At 37.2% G+C, this 20,981-nt stretch overlaps 2 protein-coding genes across 3 annotated transcripts; both read right to left on the bottom strand.

The window, feature by feature from the left end:
* Positions 1-1,799: 1,799 nt before the first annotated feature.
* On the bottom strand, positions 1,800-12,221 carry LOC143852781 (uncharacterized). The gene is made up of 7 exons (XM_077362381.1): positions 11,779-12,221; positions 4,193-4,344; positions 3,948-4,081; positions 3,522-3,757; positions 3,200-3,406; positions 2,975-3,055; positions 1,800-2,274 (listed from the first exon to the last, which is right to left on the bottom strand). The coding sequence occupies exons 1-7, from the start codon at positions 11,826-11,828 to the stop codon at positions 2,016-2,018; spliced, it is 1,119 nt and encodes a 372-aa protein (XP_077218496.1). The 5' UTR covers positions 11,829-12,221; the 3' UTR covers positions 1,800-2,015.
* A 1,379-nt stretch (positions 12,222-13,600) lies between these two features.
* Positions 13,601-20,219, bottom strand: RNR2A (ribonucleotide reductase 2A). 2 transcript variants are annotated; one of them, XR_013237025.1, is made up of 10 exons: positions 19,883-20,219; positions 18,044-18,204; positions 17,725-17,773; positions 17,512-17,638; positions 15,402-15,467; positions 15,197-15,313; positions 14,943-15,105; positions 14,794-14,864; positions 14,286-14,681; positions 13,915-14,035 (listed from the first exon to the last, which is right to left on the bottom strand). XR_013237025.1 is itself a non-coding variant. In XM_077362853.1 (9 exons), exons 1-9 carry the CDS (start codon positions 20,028-20,030, stop codon positions 13,921-13,923), a joined length of 1,017 nt encoding a protein of 338 aa, XP_077218968.1. In that variant the 5' UTR covers positions 20,031-20,217; the 3' UTR covers positions 13,601-13,920. The 2 variants fall into 2 exon arrangements, 1 of the variants encoding a protein (XP_077218968.1); XM_077362853.1 differs by lacking the exon at positions 14,286-14,681 and having other exon boundaries at positions 13,601-14,035; positions 19,883-20,217.
* Between the last annotated feature and the right edge of the window lie 762 nt (positions 20,220-20,981).

Here is a 20,981-nt window from a genome sequence, read left to right as displayed (position 1 = left end):
GATGATGCGAGCACTCCAATGAATATAATATCGTTCCCTATTAGCGGGGAAAACGGCTGCAGAATCCTTTCCATTGCCATGGTCACAAACCCCAAGATCATGGCATTCCATGACACCACATCTTTCTTGATGATCTTGACCAAAAGTATGCAAACATTTGGAGTACATATCAACAAGGACAGTGGAAAGAATCACATTCAGTTCCACCCCAAGTAGAGAAGAGTTTCTCTTCCAAGATCTGATGTCCCCAAACTAGCACAATCAGACAACAAATTCACCATTTTAATCTCATTTGGTCTCACTAAATTCATTCACATAAGATAGAATAACTGGATCGCCTCTTTTAGAAATCCGCACTGCACTTACCCTGTAATCATGGCATTCCATGACACTAAATTCTTATCAGAACTGTTCAAAAACATGTCTACAAGAGCAGTAGTCAAAATTATATCCAGTGCATTAACATCTATGAAAACTGAAACCCATCTCCCCATTCTCAAAATTGGAGAGAATTGAACAAGCAGACAGAAGGCACACCATTATTTTTATTTTTATTTTGAAAGTTGACGGAGATATATTAGAAATCATACGAAGACTACATGAGATAGTGACCAGGAGTCACCCTATGTATTATAGCGTATGGGGACCCAGGAGATAACTCCCAGGCCATTAAACAGGAAAAAAAAACAGAAAAAACCAAAAATCTATTCCCCTTGTCATTCCCTTATACGTCCATCAGCCAAACCAAAACTTCCAATTCCTGCCACCTTCCGAGATCAAGACACACCATTATTGCATTGTTGGGTATCAGATCGTTGACTGAACCGAGAGCATTAGTTGGAACAAGATCAACAACTCAATAATCAAGCCATCACACTCACATACCCATCTATAATTAGCAACATTCCTACTCAATGGCATCTCTACAAACAACTCAAAAGCTGCTTTTGTCTCGCCGCAACAAACATAACCCAAATTATTGCAAGTCCAAGAAACTTCATCTCTCTCGTGCATTTCATCTAGAACACGACGGACAGATCCAATAAGAGAGCTCTTGGAGTACGTATCAATCAATGAGTGGTTGACAAAAAACATAACATTGAAATCCAAATTTAAAGACTTGGGCATGTATCGGTCCACGCTGTTCGATAGTATTGAGGGCTGAACAAGCCTTAAGAATAAATGGGTATGATTTACTCGTGTTATGCCTCGTTGAAGCATTTGGTACCATAGAAAGAGATTGGTAAAGAAGAGGGTCATCGAGGGTGTAAGCTTTGACCATGGAATTCCAAAAGTGGTCATTAGGGCAAGGAAAACGGTCTTCTTTCCTCCTGAAAGGGTTGTTTCCTTAGTTGTTTTCTGCATATACCTAGCAACAAAACCTCCTCCGGCCCCACTGGGTAATGCAATTCAAATGTAGTAGATGTGGGTGAGGGCATCAGATTTTTTAGACAACGATGAGTTAATAGCTACTAATAGAAGGTGATTCATCAAATGCCATCTCATGAGCACAAAGAAATTCATTGGGACTTTGCAGACTACCTGTTGCTCAGCAAAAGAGATGGAGAACCAAATCCTTGGATTGTTATTTTGTGAAATACAATCACCGTTATCGCTCAAAAAGCATTATACCAGCACTCTTCTCTTTATTTTAACTAGCTGTTCTAGGATGTTACAATTACCAGAATATTATCAATTTCTAATCAGAAGGGTACAATAAAATGAGTGTCATTATGAAAAGAAAGGACTTGAGATATCATTTCCAAGTATATACAGCCAATGACATGCATTAGGAATACTTTTCCATTAAGTAAACAATTCTAATATATTTCTGCCGCTTTTCCATATAAAGTATGTCACTTCACAAAAGGAAGTAAACAACTTCTTCAAAGTGTATTGTCACTTCATGTATTTAAATCTGTAATGAAAAATAAAATGAACAAAGATATCCTGTCTCTGCATAAAAGAAAAGAAACCATTCAAATCTCACTAACAGATGGAGCAACATGATCGAGTCAAGATTGTAATCGCTGCCTTGAATCCAAACACCAGCACTTGTACTTTGATCTCGAGATCTCAAACAGATCATCTGGGGACATTGTCTGCAGTTCCTTGTGTTTCCAATTATCAAAGATGTTAGGTTGTTGAGCAGATCCTATTGGCATTTGAATCATCATTTCTGGTTGGTGAACTTGAGCACGCATTCTTTTGTAAAGCCTCATCGTCGCCACACAATCCTCGTAGGGATCATGTACCCCAGTCTGAATATCATATCTGCAAAACCAAAATCTCCATTGTATGTTTCGTATGAGAGCGCTACAAATCTGCAATAACAAGTGTTTTATTCTTAAATAGGACAACTGGTGATTATATCGAAACTTTAAATCATGATCCTGAATGCTAAAAAGAAACTGATATTTACGCCACCTTGCTTTGATAGATAGTTTAAAAACTTCTTTCAAGTATAGTTATAGCCTCATAACAACTCCGTGAGTATTGTATCGACTAAGGAATAATTATCTTATAAAAAGGAAAGGGGTTTTAAATCTTTAAATATCAGCTCACATGTTAAAAATGAAAAAATAAAAAATAAAATTGCCATACATGAACATCATTTAAGCATCAATTCGAATGCTCGAATCCCACTTTAACCTTTAGAGATAAATGGGACATGCAAAACATGCATATAGTTCCTAAATGTCAAACATATAATTTCTAAATGTTAAACATTCCCCCTCTGGAGGACTGACTAATTATGATAAGTTTGAATTTCCATTGGGAATCCAGGAGAATGGGGTCCAAGAATTCTAGAATGATAAGTTTGAATGCTACTGCCATAAGATTGGGAAAAAACAAGGGCATATGGGCAATTGTTATTTCCCATGAAAAAAAAGATGGAAAACTAGTCCGCTGCAAATATGTGATCATCTCAGCATGTAGTCTGGAGGATGCATAAAGACAATTAGGAACTTACCCTAAATAAGTTTTTGAAAGGTACTTGAGCGAATGGCTGATCATATTTGTTTTCATCAATGGAGGGTACTGGGCAGTGTCCCTGTGTAAGGATTAACAAATCAATAGTAAGCCCTTATAGCTATTCAAAAAAAAATAAAAAATGGTAGGTCCTTACAAGATCCAAAAGCAAAAATCAGCACAAAAAGTGGGTCTGCCTATCATCTAAATGTTGTGACGAGTTTACCTAATCAAGTGATCAGGATAATGCATTTGCAAACAGCATAGATCGTGTTCTAGACCATGGCCCACAAGAATCCCAGCTTTCCCGCCATCAAAGCGCATTTTCCATATCGATTCTCCATTGTGCAAGATCTCCTGAACTTTCTCTTGTACTTGCTTCAGTGGCATTGCATCTTTCAAATGATCTTCTGTTATACCAGTTATTTCATATCTGAAGGTGTCCATAATGAAAATTTTATTCAAAAATAGTTTGTAGGTCCACAGGCAGCACTGTCTCAAAAAAAAAAAAAAGTATTGAAGCATGGGAAAAAAAACATGAAAGATACCTGTAATTGGTTACGGGAATTTGAGGCATGACATAAGAATAGAAAAGAACATTTTCATCTACGTCAACTAGGCACACTCTCGCGCAAAGATCAAGTGATCCATCACTTCCACCACCAACCATCTCACAGTCCATAGAAACAACTTGAGGAGCTTGGTTACTCTGACTTGCCACCGTCACATCTGAAATTTCCATTAGGGCAAAGTTGTTCGCCAAATATGGGATTTCACCAATATCCTACAAGAATTCCAGAACAATTTTAAAGGATCCCATTTTGTGACTCTTTGAAAATATCAGCCATCAATCAGGATGGACATGCATAGTCTATGCCACAAGATACGGAGCTTTTACTTTTGCATCTAGATTATTTGAGGACTTAAACTTACAAGGAGAGCTACCGTTTTTTAAAAAACCTAAAAAAACTTACAAGGGGAGCTGCGGGTGACATGCAACATGTTTCTCTATGCTTGATGAGAGCATCAGGGCTATTAAATATGCTCATGCAAAGGTCACAACCTCGAGCACTAAATATCTTTTCACAATTGGTCTTGGGCAATCGACCTTGATAAGATAGCAAAGAAAAGTAAAGAAAAAAAAAGATATGCAATGGGAAAATAATAACATAGTAACAAAAAAAAAAAAACATAACCTTGAAGAAAAGTCAGTTCTTACCAGTAGTGTGTTCTCTCAGTGATTCAAATGATTTGCAATACTTTTTACATACTCCACACTGAGGCTGATGAACTGAGTGATATGAAATCCTCATATGCTCAATAAGATGGTCTTTGAACTTGTATTGCTTGTAACATGCTGAGCATTTATGCCTGTCAATAATAGCAGGGTGAGGAATCTAGCAAACATGAATAGAAGCAACTGTAACTAACTTATTAAAGATAAAACGTCGATCCATGAATATTCATTAGTCATTACTTAAATAAGACAGAAATCAAACCTCTGATAAACGCAGATCCTACCATAAGAATGTTAATAAAGCATAAAAAATAAAGGCAAATGATATTGGCACGCCCTTGTTTCAATAGTAGCACTCCTCTCTTTTCCACACACTTCTCAAATTAGATTTTAAGAGCTGTTACAATTCCCAAAATGATCTCAACAACCAATCAGAAAAGTTCCATTATCAAAACAAAGGAGAATAGATTTTATTATCCTTAATAAATCTTCAGTGTTCTGTTAATGGGCATGGTAACTAGACTAATATAGCAGGTTCTTGGGCTTGTGTAACTTACCAAGAGTGAAAATTCTTTTCGAAACCTTAGCTATCAAAACAATTTAAACAAGAAAACTTACAGGAAAGATGGTGACAAGCTCCCCCCATAGACGAGCTAATCAGAAAAACCAATATCTTGTTTATGGAAATGAACCTACTTTCTTCATGGTCTTTTTCTTGATAAATCTTCTTCAAAAGCAATACATGTTGGCTTTGCAAATCCTTGTAACAAATAATTAAGGTTTGGCTCTGACACCCAGATATTGACAGGATTATAAGATGGACACAGGCAACAGTACAATATGGCAATCTTGCAAAGCCATACACGGCTATAGGTGAGTAGTACAGATATTTTACAATTTAGTACCACATACATCCACACATATAGGTATAAGATATGGACTTTTATCCATGGTAGGGCTAATTGCTCAAAACAGATACGACTTAGTCTCCAGAAAAAAGTGCCAAAGTTGACAAATATGTATGCCGAACAAAACCAAATTGGCTAATCAGTTAATTAAGACAACTTTTGAACCAACTAGATGCTCAAACCAATCCAGATGTGATGCTAAATGGACCTGAGCAATATTTCATTGTGGAGCGGTTGAATTGGCAGATCCTATAGAACACTAATAACACTAAATGAAACTTACAGGCATAACTGCGGACTAAGATCCTAGAAATACAATATGCATCACAGAACATGAAAAGCATTACTTTTTAATAAGCATATCGGAGTTAGATACATAACAGAAGTTACAATGCGAAGTTCATTGGAATATTCAAATGAAACATAAAGCTATAACCACGGACTAAGATCAAAGAAATACAATATGTATCACAGAACAGGAAAAGCGTTTTTTTTTTAATATGCATATCGGAGTCGGATACAATGTGAGCCGGTTCATTTGAAAAGTTAAAAATAATAGGAAAGAATGTACAAGATAAAATATAGGAAAAAAAAAGAAACCAGTATAGGAAATAGAAATGAATCGTTAACCCTGATAACACTAAATGAGACTTAAAAGACATAACCGCAGACTAAGATCCTAGAATCCTAGAAATACAAAGTGTATCACATAACACGAAAAACATTATGTTTGAATATGCATATCGGAGTCAGATAAACATCAAATGATACAATGTGAACTGGTTCATTTTGAGAAGTTAAAAAGGAATATAGGAAAAAAAGATAAAAAAAGAAACCGATATAGGAAATAGAAATAAATAATAATTTACTATATGTATAACAAAAATATGGCATGCTATACAATTGCATAGGAAGTACACAACAGCAACGGTAAATAATTATTTACTTTTTTTAATTTTAAATAAATAATCATTTACTATATAACAAAAACATGACATGTTGTACGCTAAGATGGTGGCTTCAAGAACCTGACATGAAGGAAAAGCTAAAAAACTTGGTGTATGGAAGTTTCAGGGGAAGGGCCGGCCGATGTTAAGATGGGAAAGAAGCTCATTTACGCCAAGATGAAGCTAAAAAGGTGGAAACAGGAAAACTTCAATGTCAAAACCAAAAGGCAGCCCATATTCTGCATCGTACTAGGGAGATAGAGACTTTGGAGGAAGACCAACAGGCAGAGGCAAGAGACCTTAAGGAGAAGAGAAGAGTAAAAGAAGAGCATAATCAGGCAGTGGTGCAGGAAGAAATTTTTTGGCCAAGAGAAATGGATAAAAACACATGTTTTCATGGAATTGCCAGTGCTAGGAGAGGAAACCGATTCAATCGTTCAGACTGAAGGGGAAAGAAGGGAAAGAAGCGAAGACAAGGAGACTATCATCAATGGGATAGTTAAGTTTTACAACGGGCTATACTCAAAGTAGGAAGAGAACCTTCCCATTCTCAGAGGAATTGAGTTCGACCAGCTAGACACACCGGATATGGAGTTTTTACAGGGATCTTTTGATGTGGAGGAGATTAAGAAGGGGCTTTGAGAGGTGGTAAGGAAGATCTAGTAGCTTGTTTGAGCCTTTTTATGGCAATATGGAGTTAAACATGAGTTGAGGGGGCTGAGCAGATAACAGATTACGAACCGAACAGCTTGGTGGATTGTACGTATAAAGTGATGGCTAAAGTCTTGATGGACTGAATAAAGAAGGTGCTTCACTCGGTTATTTCTCCTAATTGCTAATCAGGTGGTAGAGTATTTCTCCAAATCCCTACAGAAAGGCAATTTTTTGTAAACTAGATAAGGAAAACCTTACGACCAGTGGATTATCTTATGGGGTGAATGGGTTTTGGGTGCAAATGGCAGGGATAGGTCTCTAGTTGCATCTCGTCGGCATGGTTTTCAATATTGATATATGGGTGGTGGTGGTGGTTGGGGGTGGGGTGTGTGCGTGCGTGCATGCGCGCGCGTGTGTGTTGGGTGGTTGTGGGAGGCGGTTGGGGTTGGTTCTAAACAAAACAAAGTTAAGTGGGAGGATGTTCGCAAGCCTAGTTATGCATGTGGATTGGATTTTCACAAACTGACAGCTATGAACAAAGTGCTTCTTGGGAAGTGGCTTTGGAGTGATGGGGGAGGAAAGGAATCAGTTGTGGACAGAGGTAATCAAACACAAATATGGTAACTGCCCATGGGATTGGAGATCTGAATACAAATACAGGCAAAGCAACATGACGATGTGGAGAGATATGACGAAGTAGACGACTAACTTCTCAAAAGAATCAGATACTGGGTGTATGGGGGAGATATAGTTAAATGCAGGAAGGATAGTTGGCGTCGAAAGAGGCCTTTTATGGATTTGTTGCCTGACCTTTACGATGTAGGCGAGAATAAAGAAGCTTCAGTTAGAGAATCCTTTGAACGAGATAGAAACGGGGTGACCTGGAGAGTAAAATTTCATCGGAAGTTCTTTGATAGGGAGATTGACAGGGTTGTTTTGCTCTGAGAATGGTTGGAGGGTACTTACATAAAGAGTGATTGAGGCGACAAAAGGGTCTGTATCTGGAACTCTCTTAAAGCTTAATGTGAAATCTCTCAACCATCACCTCTTCATATCGTGACGCCTGCTCTAGTAAGAAGAGTATGGAAAGTTCTAGCTTCACCTACAGTGTGTGCTTTTGGCTGAACAGTTGCTCTCGATAAGATCATGACGCTCGATCACCTCCAGAACTGAAAGTTGCTAGTTGTGGATCGTTATGCCTTATGCCTAGAGGTGGGGAAAATGGCTGACCATCTCTTCATTCGTTGCGAAGTGACTAGAAAGATTTGGAACCTCATTCTAGACCAATTCGGTATGTCTTGGGTGTTCGGATCATGGATCTCCTTGAGAGTTGGTTCTCCACCACATGGCCAAATAAAGGAAAGATTCTTTGGAGACTAGTGTTGATGGCTACTGTGTCGGTTATTTGGAAAGAAAGAAATAGTCGGCCGCTTGGCCAAAAAAAGGAAAGATTCTTTGGAGACTAGTGTTGATGGCTACTGTGTCGGTTATTTGGAAAGAAAGAAATAGTCGGAACTTCAAAAGTGTCTCAAAAGAGCCGCTTTCCATATATTGGGAGGTGATGTATTTTCCTTGCAGGTGGGCGCAGCCTCTCCCATGCTTTAGGGACGTCTCTAGTAAGGCCTAGGACCATTTTTGGAGAGTAGTTTGCATGAGTACGAGAGGATCAACGCTCCTACTCCTAAGTGATTTCCCAAACCAAGGCAAACTTACACTCAACTTTGATGGTTCAAGTTTAGGTAAACCAAGCCCAACTAGAGTTGTTGGAATTCATTTTTGGAGAGTAGTTTGCATGAGTAAGGAGAAGATCAACGATCTACTCCTAAGTGATTTCCCAAACCAAGGCAAACTTACACTCAACTTTGATGGTTCAAGTTTAGGTAAACCAGGCCCAACTAGAGTTGTTGGAATTCTTAGGGATGAACATAGTCAAACAAAATGTACATTTACAGGCCATAATGATATCAAAGACTCTAATGAGGCTGAGGTAATGGCAATTTTACAGGGTATAAGGCTCTCGAATTGCTTGAAAGTGGAAGATTTCTTGATTGGAACCAGCATCCTTGAAGATTTACAAATGCCATTAAAGAAATTCAGTATCGAGTGAGAGGCCACGAGATAATTTTTCAGAGTGTCAGAAGATTAGCTAATAAAGATGTTGATCGGCTAGCTTGCACTAGAGTAAAGATAGCCCACTTGGAGATGTTTGATTTTCTTCCTCCTTGATTTCTATAGGGTCTTGATATTGCCATGGATTTGTTTCTCGTTTGTTTTTTTTCCCTCTTGTTATGACCACCTTGGTCCTTGGGATTTCTCCCTTATCTAATAAAATTCATCACCATTCAGAAAAAAGAAACCCCCTAAATCAAAACCTATCTACAAGATTCTCCTCTTTTTTGGCAATTCTCCCTTTCTCTTAATTGAATATATCATCAAAGTAGCTCTCTCTGTCTCTTAATTGAAGCCATTTCCCTCCCACCATCCCCATATGGTTCTCGTCTTTTTTGGTAACTCTCTCTCTCTTAATTGAATACATCATCAAAGTAGCTCTCTCTCTCTCTCTCTTAATTGAAGTCATTTCCCTCCCATCATATCCATACAATTCTCCTCTTTTTTGGTAACACACACTCTCTCTCTCTCTCTCAATTGAATACACCATCAAAGAAGTAGCTCCCCCCCCCCCCCCCCCCTCGCTCTTTCTCTCAAGCCTTCTTTCTAGTGACACGCATCCCAAGGAAGACAATGTTTCTAAGGAAACAAAGCTCCCTCTCACTCCCTTGATAAGATAATGACACTCCTCACTTTGATATATAGTTCTTATAATTGGATTTTGATAGATTTTTACGAATTAGTGAACCTTATTATATGGTTCTTTCTAGCGACAAGCATCCCAAGGAAGACAATGTTTCTAAGGAAACAAAGCTCCCTTTCACTCCCTTGATAAGATAATGACACTCCTCACTTTGATATATAGTTCTTATAATTGGATTTTGATAGATTTTTACGAATTAGTGAACCTTATTATATGGTTCTTATGTGTGTGTAAGTTGGATCTCTCACTATTTTCACACACACACACACACACACTAGTATTCTAGGCCATGCTATGCATGACTGCAAAATGTCATTGCATTGCAGTAGATGCATGAAATTAACCTTAAAGGACTGAGTATCTGATCCAGGAAATTTTGATAACGTACTATCAATAAATTTTCAAGAATTAGAAAGTAAAACAAAGAATGAGAACCTAATTTGGAGCTCTTGATCTGAGGACACGGAAATGATGAGCAAGAATCAAGAAATCCATATAGAAGGCAAATGCACCTAGAAGTAATCACGAAAGTCGGGGTGCAAAAATAAATAATACTCAACTAAACTAAGCCCTTGTCCCAAACTAGTTGGGGTCGGCTAATGAATCCTTTAGAAAAATTTCATGAAGAAGATGAAAGGATCTATCCGGCAGAAATGACTAAGTTTACTCATGACACTAGTTGGGTTCGTCTACATGGATCATTTTCTTCCATTCTATCCTATCCAAGGTCATGTTCTCTGTTATGTTCCTAGCCCTCAAGTCTTTCCTCACTGAAATGTTCTATAATTGGTACATGAAGAAAGCTAGGATAAAAAATTAAAAAGGAAATATGCAAAATAAGTGTGGGAAAAGAATGCGCGCAACAAGAAAATAAAAAATGAAAACATAAAAATTATATGCACGATTAAACCCAAAACATAAAAGAAAAACAGAAAACCCACCTGAGATTAAGCATAAAACATGCAAAACCAAAGAGTTATTACTCACCAATAGGATAGATAAAATAAGGAAGAAGAAAACAAAGAATGGTAAACTGTTATGTGCATTTTCCTATGATGTATGTGGTGTTAGTTAGTGCATAGTAGTAGTGTTTATGTGTATTTGTCTAATGGGTGTTAGTTATGGCTAATGTATTTAGGGTAGTGGGAGTTAGTTATTTGTGATGTGGCACTCTCTTTTGTTTGTATTTAAGTAGTAGTTATCCAATGAAATAAAGAAGAGAATTTTTACGGCAAAGGTGATGCAAAAACCACAAGAAAATAAGCGAATCAAACTCTGATGGATCGGAAGTTCTTCAGAAAACCTAGTAAGACATTAGATTTCCCAAAAATATTCCAAGAAATCAGATAAACAATGAACAATCAAGCGAATCACAATCTATACGTGCTTAGATTCTTAGTAGAACATTAAGAGATCAAGCCAAGAGGAATTCATAGATCTAAAATTTCCAAAGAGAAGAAATTTTATTTCTTATCTCCAAAATCAAAGAAAAACAGTCCAAAAAACTACTATTACCATCAGTTTCTAGGCTTTTATAGCCTCAATCACAAAATAGCAAGCTCAGATAAAAAAATTAGATATCCCAAACCAACTAGGAAAGTAGAAAATCTGTAATCCCAAACCAACTAGGAAAGTAGACAAATCTATCTAAAAATAAAACGGGAAAGTAAATAAAATTGGAAAGCTGTGGGAAACAACTAAGAAAGGAATCACTCTCCGATCCTGGTGCTCCGTGGTCGCCTAACCCGATCCAACTTATACCAAAAGTCCACGGCAAGATCCCGATTTGCATCAAAAGGAAACTTTGTTCTTTAGGAGAGTCATGATTCCTCTCGAATCAAGCCGTTAGGAGGCCCGATTGCCTCGAATCAACCTCTCTCCCTCTCTTTCCTTTCTTTTTATGTTGTTTATTTGCATTGCGGCCGATTAGGCACGTAACATAAACAAGGAATTTAATCTATCAAACCAATATAAAGAAGAAAAGGCAACAACATAATTTTTTTTGAAATGGTAGACAACAACATAATTAAATCAATGAAACAATAGAATTGAATATAGAACAAGTCTAAGAAGGGAAAAAAGAAAACCCTAAGCATTGAAAGAAGAAAAACCCATTCTTGATAAACCCTAGAATTGAAAAGAAAAAGAAAAAAACTTTGGGATTAAGCATGTAATAAAAGGCATAGACATGAAAAAGATGGGTTAAAGGTAAGATTCTAAGAAGGGAAATGGATGAAAGAGACTAACCTTAGAGTTAGGGTTTGGGGAGGTTGTATTTCAGCTTGAGAAAAATCCATGAATGAAAATAAGAAAAAACCCTAAACCCACCACCAAAACCTCCTCTCAAACCTCAAAACAACTTCCCTTTAAATAGGAAGGAAAAAAAAAAAAACCTAGTTTCCAAATTTAGCAATTAGGGTTTAACAACTACCCCCTTTAAATAGAAACTGGAGGGAAGCAGACAGAAAAGGAAGGAAAAAAGAAACCCCAGTTTCCAAATTTAACAAATAGGGTTTAATTTATCTCTATCCCCCTCTCTATCTCTTCTTTTTGTCATCTTAAATTGCCTGTTTTTCTTTTTTCATTGGGTGGAAATATCTGAAACCCCTATGGCTTTTCACAAAAGTTAGTGTTTAGGTGCAGGTGGGAAGCTAAGAAGTCTAGGGGTTAAGGAATAAAATCAGTTGTTTCCTGTTTTGGAAACTGGAATGTACTTTTGATGTATTCTAGTATTCTACTACGGCAAAACACTCAAAAAGGAATGGCAGTAAAATTTTATAGTGTGTCAGATCTCACCGTCCAATTGGGTTGAAATCATTTTCTCGTGGTAGATTAGGCAAGGTGGTTAAAGGAAGCTACCATCTGTATTAAATTACTGATTAAGTTAGATTAGAATATTCTATACTTATCTCTTTTCATAGCCATTGAGATTAAAAATTCCTAAACTTATCATAAAACAACAGCAAAAAGAAAAGGGAAGTAGTATATTTACCCTTTTTTTTTACCTGGGACAGCCCCCTAGTGTATTTATGGTTTATACCTACTCTTTTACACTAGATGGGGTTGTCCCAAGTAGAGAGAGTGGGGTAAAATGACGGTTTTGCCCTTCTTTACTAAAATAAATATAACTTGCTTAGATGACAGATCAAGACTAGTTGATATATTTTAATAAAAATTAGCTAAATAACTTATCTTAATTTTGATTTTCTCTCTCTTATGAGAACATCGGAAGGTCGGCTAATAGCAAGGCTGATATAAGTTAGCCAGAGATGAAGTCGCAAAAGAGGGCTTAGAGTTGTTTGATTTTCTTTCCCTCGAGGGGTTTACGGTTTATGAGTGTTCTTTCTTCTTTTTATTCCTTTTGTATTGACCATCTCAGTTGTCGGTGTTCAAATGGAAAGTGCTACTTATTGATTTATTGTGTTTATTTTTTGTTTGCGGATGGCAAAACTAGCATTGATTTGAATCGGGTTCGGGTTGAGCTTTTTGCTGAAAAATGAATCGGAATCAGCCCAACCCTGACTCGATTTTATGGTAAAAGCTCAACATGAATTCCCAAAAATCAACCTAAACCGACTTGCACCCTAGAAAATGGCGTGAGTGGCAACCCCATTCGGATATCATAAGCAACCCAAACAATGGATATGTTGAATCCCAAACTCTTCACTAGTAGTGAGTATCATATATACAAACCAAACCTACGCTTGTTTGGTTGCACAAGAGCAAGGATGGGTTAGAGGTTTTGGTAGACCTCTTCCTTAGTTTCGAATAGCATTGAAATCCTTGGAGACTATTACCAGTAACGTCTTCTGCTTAATAATCACATGTCCCGCTGATATTTCACTTTTGTCTCCTTCCAAATAAATCAAAGCCAAATGCCACAAAAAAGGTAGAATTTTGCTTGGATTTCTTGGGACTGATGATTTTTTCCCTCTTTCTCTCTCTCTTCTCCTTCTATTTGGTAATGACACTCCCTACCACTGATCATTTTTAAAGTTTGACATTTCATCTGATCCACCAAACAAATCATATACAATTCATGACCTGGTTGCACGTTTCAAAACAATACTTCCCAAAAGATGCAACAATGGAGCATTTCATAATCCCATGGTAAACTCTTTAGAAACAACATAAAACGCACCCAGTGGCTGGTGTCTCTGAAAAATCATGTGCTACAACAGCTGATGAAAAGGGAGGGTAGAATATAAGGGAAATTTCTGTAAATAAATACAGAATTGTAATGCATAGCATCATTATCCAATACTTTACTGCTGACTAGAAATCTTCATCCAATTTAAACACATAAAGAGGGTAGAATATAAGGGAAATTTCTGTAAATAAATACAAAATTGTGATGCATAGCATCATTATGCAATACTTTACTGCTGACTAGAAATCTTCATCCAATTTAAACACATAATTCTGTGCCCCATCTTGCAGGCTAGACATGACTGAGGCCTTCTGATAGTCTCCCACCCTTCTCTCAAAAAAATTTGCCTTTCCTCTGCTCAAACACATGAACAAAACATGTGAAAGAATTCGGTTAAAACATACATATATATAGACATGAGGGTTATATCAAGGGATAATAGCTTTGGTGGACCTCAAGCTTTAATTTACATGTGATCTGATCAATCTGAATCCTCCACAATGGCCAACATGTCAATGGACATGAGCCAAAATTTGATATAGTTGGACAACCCTAAGGCCATGTTCGGCAACCACAATTTTTTTTCCATGGAAAATTATCTTACCAGGAGTTGAGAGACTGCTAGATAGAGTGTGAGAGGGAGATAATTGAGAGGGCATCGAGTCAAGAGATGGTGCAAAGTTGCTGAAAAATAAGGACAACAAAAACTCTATTTTAAGTAGAGTTTTTCTTTTCCCTATTGTTCGGCCACTCCTCACCGTCTCCTCACTCATGCAGTCTCAACTCTATCCCGCTCCCACCCGACATGCTCCTCTCTCACAGCTTGATAAACTAATATTTCAAGGAAAACATGTCCCAAACATCTTAAAAAATGTTTCCACAGGTTGTTGAATGTGAAGTATTGCACTTTTTCTCTTGCCTCCATCTGCATAGTTTTGGATCCGACATTTATGATCATCCAGTCAGATTTTTTTGGATCATGTACAATCCAAGATACGGCCTACCACATAAATGAATGGTTCAGATCAATAAATATTCGGCACAAATTATCACAAATATATTCCTAACTCTTGATTGTCATTCAAAAAAAAAAAAAAAAATTGGATACTCACTGCAAGGAAATGAATTCCATCCAATCAAATGGGTTCTCCACATTATACTTCCTCTCGCACCCCAAGGAAACCTGGGAAATGACAGTACTTTAAGCTATTACTATCCAAAAGTTTCGCAGTATAAACTAAACAAAAGGAAATAGGTTTACCAGCAAACGATCGGCAACAAACTTTATGTACTGGCTCATAAGATTTGAATTCATGCCGATTAATGCACATGGGAGAGCATCACAAACAAACTCGGTCTCTATTTCCACTGCATCATGCACAATCTCGTTCACCCTTTGCGAGTTCAATGGCTTTCGTAACAAACTGAAAGTAAAAACAATTAGATATGCCTCCTAGAGTGAAACATGTGAATGCTCAAATAGTGGAGATTAATGACCTGAAAATACAAACCGACCTGTACAACAAACAAGCAAAGTCGCAATGAAGACCCTCGTCTCTTGAAATAAGTTCATTTGAGAATGTCAGTCCCGGCATTAGTCCCCTCTTTTTTAGCCAAAAAATGGCACAAAAGCTGAAAATAAAATAAAAATAATGAACGATGACATGTCAAATGATCCTGAGAGGACAGGATAGGAAATAAAGATAAAGAAGCCTACTACCTTCCCGAGAAAAAGATTCCCTCGACACATGAAAAGGCAACGAGTCTCTCCGCAAATGAAGTGGAGCTGCACATTGGCAGTGGGTAGAATGAGAACACTTCACAACAACAAAGTTTAATAATTCACTGAGGCATTGATATTTGAAGAATATGACATGAAGCTATAAGGACGCAGCACCAATAGGGAAGAAATTAATTCTTGTAGCTCCAACACTAAAAAGGGAGAATAAAGATCCAGTCCTAGTCAATCACTTTTACCTGTTGATGTAACGGTTAAATCTTGCACAAAGTTTGGGTTTTTTACTTTTTTCCCCTCTATCGTTGGCACATCAGATCAAATTTTCAGCCTAATCCAGCGTCTGGGTCTTGATCCAATTTTGAGCTACTTAGGTGTGAACCTGCAGATCTGAAATCAGATCTGACCTATCCATATAGGATCTAACATCATATTTGTGATTTGATAGAAAGGTCAAATCTTTTCCTCCCTCCCTGTGCAGTCCCTGTAATTTGATAATGACACTGCAGAAATTTTCAATTTGATTTTTATTGATTTCTCTTCTTCGATTCCATCAAGTTCTCTTAGGTAAACCCACACCAACATTCCTTCAGATCCTAAATCTTCATCCGCCAAAGGTTGTTCTACATCAGTTCAGTAGCGAAGGAACAAGCTGAAAGAAAAACAAAGCATTTACCCAACATCATTATCGTTAGTATGTACTATGTTGCTTCCTTTCCATAATCAATCTTGGAGATAAGTTTGTTAACAGAAATCAATCTTTCCTCCTTCCTCATCCGCTATATCCATCTTTCTTCAATTTACCCAACCTTCATATTCTTTGCACATCTCTCAATTTTGAGATCTCCCATTTTTTATGATATAGTCCGGTTTCCCCTTGATATTATTCTACACACTGTAATTGTTCATATTTACTCGTTCAAATGTGTCAGTTTGTGTTTAGGTGGCATTACAGAAAGTATTGCTCAATTTCTGACACAATCCCATTTTCGAACACCAATTATGTTGCTACTCTGCATTAATTCTCTAAACTGGAATCAATGTAATGGCAGTTTTCTTGTTTCTTTATCATTTGTGATGATATATTTCTTAATCATGGGTAGTAGTTCAATGCTTGCTTCAGTGAAACGTCTATGAAATATTTGCCCATATTTTGAGCTGCTAATGATACATAAAGATTGCCGATTAATGGATGTGAGTTCACTTTCTGTTTTCTGTAAAATATAGTTTAAGTTGTAATAATTTTTTGCATGATGCTCTCGTGGTCGTGGAATCTTTTTACACTTTTTAGTTGGATAAGTAACCAAAATTATTGATAAAAGAGAAAGAGGAAATTAAAGTAATGATAGTGATTGCTCAAAGAACAATGAATGTAATAGGCGAGAAGTTACACATGTGACCTGCCATTTCTACTTAACTATAATAATCTTGGTCAGTTTGTCAACTGCAATACAATATCTTTGCTGTCAATCATGTTGAACTTACTTTTATCAATTGCTTAAGAACATCTGATCATGGTCAATATCAACGGAGCTGATCACCGTAACATGTCATGTGTACGACGGGCCAAAACATTTTACCAAAAAACAGTAAACCAGGGGTTCAACTGGCATGAGTCATTTTATTATATTTTTTCAACTTGCATGTTTGAGGAACGACCAAATAGGCACCAGTCTTAAAATTAAATTAATTTGCAATTTAACTGAATTTCACCAGACAACCCAATAACACTGTTTTCTAAAATTACAAATTTTACAGATATCACAAAAGGATTTTTTTTTTCCAATTTTTATTGATTGCATTTTTATAGAATTTCACATACAAACACATACATATAAGAGAAAAAAATTTCACTGATAAGAAAACCCAACCAATCTCGCACTAACTAAATCATAATTCTAAAGCTGGATCGACTGTGGAAATGTTACCATGGTGGTCAATTACCATATAGAGACACCATTAGAAGACTTACGATGCACTTAGGGGTAGAAAAAAGAACAGTTATTTAACTAAAATTAGGAAGTAGTTTCAATTGAAAGAAATTAAATTAGCAATTACAGTACATGTGAAACATACAAAAGGATTTCTGTAATACCTCTGAATCCAATCCAAAGCCCACTTGGCTTTCCTGGCGACACAAGGAATATTATCTATGGCATTGAATAACCTATGCTTTTCTTTGGTATCCTTGATGAATGTCTCCAAAAGCAAGCTATACATCTCTGAGAAACAAGAAAAACAACCGAGTCAAACTTCCAGAACATCTGAACAGTAACAAAAAACTGCAACATCACTTACAGAGCTCTACCCGAATGAATATTCTCCATGGCAATTTGAAAACCATAAAATGCCCGAGCCTACAGAAGAAATATAAAATTACTGTCAGAAGCTGTGAGATGGACCTTAAATCCTTGAAAGATAACTTCAAGAAGAAAAAAAAGTAAAAGTCAGTTTCATGGAAACAATAAAGTAAAGCAACTAATTCATGTCAAGAACAAGGAAAATGCCAAATTGTTCTAGGAATGTAAATATTCTTTTATTCAATCAAACATGATAGAAAGAACAACTGGTGCACACTTTTTCTGAAAATTAAGAAAATGAGATGGTGAAAGTTGAAACATAGATACCTCTGGAATTTGGACATCTTTTAAGAATCTTGCAGCCAAGTTTTCCAAAACAATGCCATCAGATGTAGCGAAAAATGCCAATACATGGCTTATGAAGTGCTTCTCAGAATCAAGGAGAGCTCCCCACTGCTGAACATCCTGTGAAAGATCAACCTCCTCGGCTGCAATTACATTGACACATCATCAGTTGGACAAAAATATATAGGAGATAAGCGTGCTTAAGAAAAGAGACTGCCCAAGTAGAATTTGTCCAGAAATTGGATCAACAAATCATCAAAGTAGTTACGCAAGTTGCCAGGAAGTTGAACAAATAAAAGGGAAAATGGTATTCAGACTCTGTTTCTTTTACGAGTTATAACTTATAACCACTTTTCATTTCAAACCTGTCTCTTTGACTGTTACAATCCCCAAAAGCTCTCAACAGCCAATTAGAGAAAAATAAAAGAAACAGAAGTTAATGAATATCAGCTCAAACAAAAACTGCAGTTTGAAAAACATGATTTATGTCATGACTACTTCGGGAGAAAGATAAGAAAAAAGGAAGAAGAAACCATCCCAAGAATGAAATTCAGTCAAGAAACTGGAATTCCCTAAAACAAATTCCATGATTCAGATACTGGAACGGCAAAATAAGAGCCAAAGCCAGTGGACAAAGAACAATCTGAGCACAATCCCAACTGAAAATCGAGGATCATGGCAACAATAACTCAAAGAGAAAGGGTCCAGAATGCCATTGCCTGGAATGACATGTTGGAAATGAAAGCATTATAACACTAAATTTCCTGGCAAGATATGGGACTAGGTGGGACCTAGCTTGGTATGGAACAGGTTTAAAGAGTAGTCGGGATCTGCCACCCTCTCCCTCTCACCTTCACCCATCTTGGTCTGGTTCGGATTATGAGAACTCGCAGCCAGTTGCTCTATCCCCGGACATGTCCCATACTTGGCTGAGTCCCACCGAATCCCATACCTAGGCTGTAAAATTCCACCACGCTTCTGCATCTGCTGTCCTCGGGGGGCCCACTCTGTGACGGCTTTCACTCTGGCTTTTTACCAGGTAGTCCTCTCCACAGGGTCATCCCTCAAGCTTATGGAACGCTTTAGGCTAGGCCCTTTAAATGTGTCCCATACCGGGACGGGTCCCACTCAGGACTGTAACAAATGAAGAAAAGCAAACAATGATGGAAGGAAAAAACGGAATTTGAAAGAGAATTCTCGTCATGAGAGAGAGAGAGAGAGAGAGAGAGAGAGAGGGGGGAGGAGAGAGAGAAATCTCATTGACAAGAATAATAAGACTATCACAGAAGACATTGAATAATCCTCAGAGAAGACAAATTCTCAAATACAGTGATCAGAAATTGCAGAGATAAAAAAAATACCCAGATGTTCATCCAATAATTAATAAACCCAGTCCCCAAATAGATATTTTCAAGCTTGAGAATTCGAAGGAATAAAAAGAACATTTTTTGAACATTCGACTGCAGTGATTTTGGAGACAATTGCAGGAAAAACAATATTCCCCTCCAATTCACGGCATTAGAGAGAAAAAAAAACCAGAATGGGGATTTTGAAAATATTCAAACAACAACAAGAAAATTGACACTGATTCCACAACGGCAGTCCACGCAAAAAACAAAAATAGAATTAACAAGAACCAAAAAACAGAGCAGTGAAACCCAAAACCTAATTCCTAAAACCTGGGGAAGATACAAATTGCAGGAAACAAACAGAAACCCAAATCCAAAAATCACAGAGAAAGACAGAATAGAGAAATTCAAGGCACCATGGAGAAAACCCAATTGCACAAAACCGTGTGTGTTAGTGAGAGATTTAATATACCGGTCCAAAAGCTGGCTTCTGCTTTCTTATACATCTCCCAGAGCTGATTGTATCTGATAGGAAACATACAAAATCTCTGTGATTTCTCCATCAAAATTGGCTCTTCTTCTCCTCCTCCTTCCTCTTCTTCTTTTCTGAAAGAACCCATCACTCCAAATCTACACAAAAGAAATCTCACGCTCTCTCTCTCTCTCTCTCTCTCTCTCTCTCTCTCTCTCTCTATTGAGATTGCATTGTAGGAAGAAACCCCTACCAAAACCCTGATGCGCCGAGAGACAAGATAGAAGACGACAAAAGAAAATTTTATGCTCTGTTCTTGTGATTGTTTTCTTGTGGATTACGTTAGGGATACGAATTTTTGCATACATGACCCCAAATGAGTTCAGGTTTATTTCCATACGCTACACGGCGCACGTTAGAGATCAGAACCATTGATTTGATGGCTTTATATAATTGATAAGACATGGTTCGGTCAAGACGCTTACAACACCGAATCTACCGGTTAGTAAAAAAGAGCCTTCAACTGCAAAAGAAGTCTTCTCTACTTTGCTGTATTTGCCACAAAGAGTCACCTAGTTGGACAATTTGGTCGGCCGGAACAATAATTATCCTAACGTGGTGAAATTCCTTGTGGGGTAAGTTCCGACCCACATGAAATAATACCGATAGGAATACAAATCAAATGAAAATCAAGAGATTTAGGATTGGATTGCTCGACCCCTCAAAGGGTTGAAGGGAGATAGTGCATCAAGCTGTTCGCAAAGGGCCAATTTGAACCCTAGGTCAGCACCCCTCAATGCGTAGTGTTCTTGGACTCATTGTTACTCTAGATGGTGAAGATGTTATTGACTATGAACCTATATAGGGTTATTTAGACATACGGATGGAAAAAATTACAGAAAACACACGACTTGCATATTTTCATATGTGAAAAGAAGTATAAATATCTCCATCTGATCTTTCGAGAGGCATATTGGGTATTGCTTCTTTGATTACAGCAACATTATCTCATATTTCTTATATTTCTACATCTAAGATCAGTAATAGGAATTAGATCTAAGACGATTCCAAATAGAAAAACTTCAATCATTCGGTAACT

This window comes from Tasmannia lanceolata, unplaced genomic scaffold (assembly GCF_043159265.1).
Source record: "Tasmannia lanceolata isolate RefF3 unplaced genomic scaffold, GAP_Taslan_0.1 ptg000019l, whole genome shotgun sequence".
Classification (NCBI taxonomy): domain Eukaryota; kingdom Viridiplantae; phylum Streptophyta; class Magnoliopsida; order Canellales; family Winteraceae; genus Tasmannia; species Tasmannia lanceolata.
The sequence above is the reverse complement of the archived record's forward strand: the minus strand, read 5'-3'. Positions and strand labels throughout refer to the sequence as shown.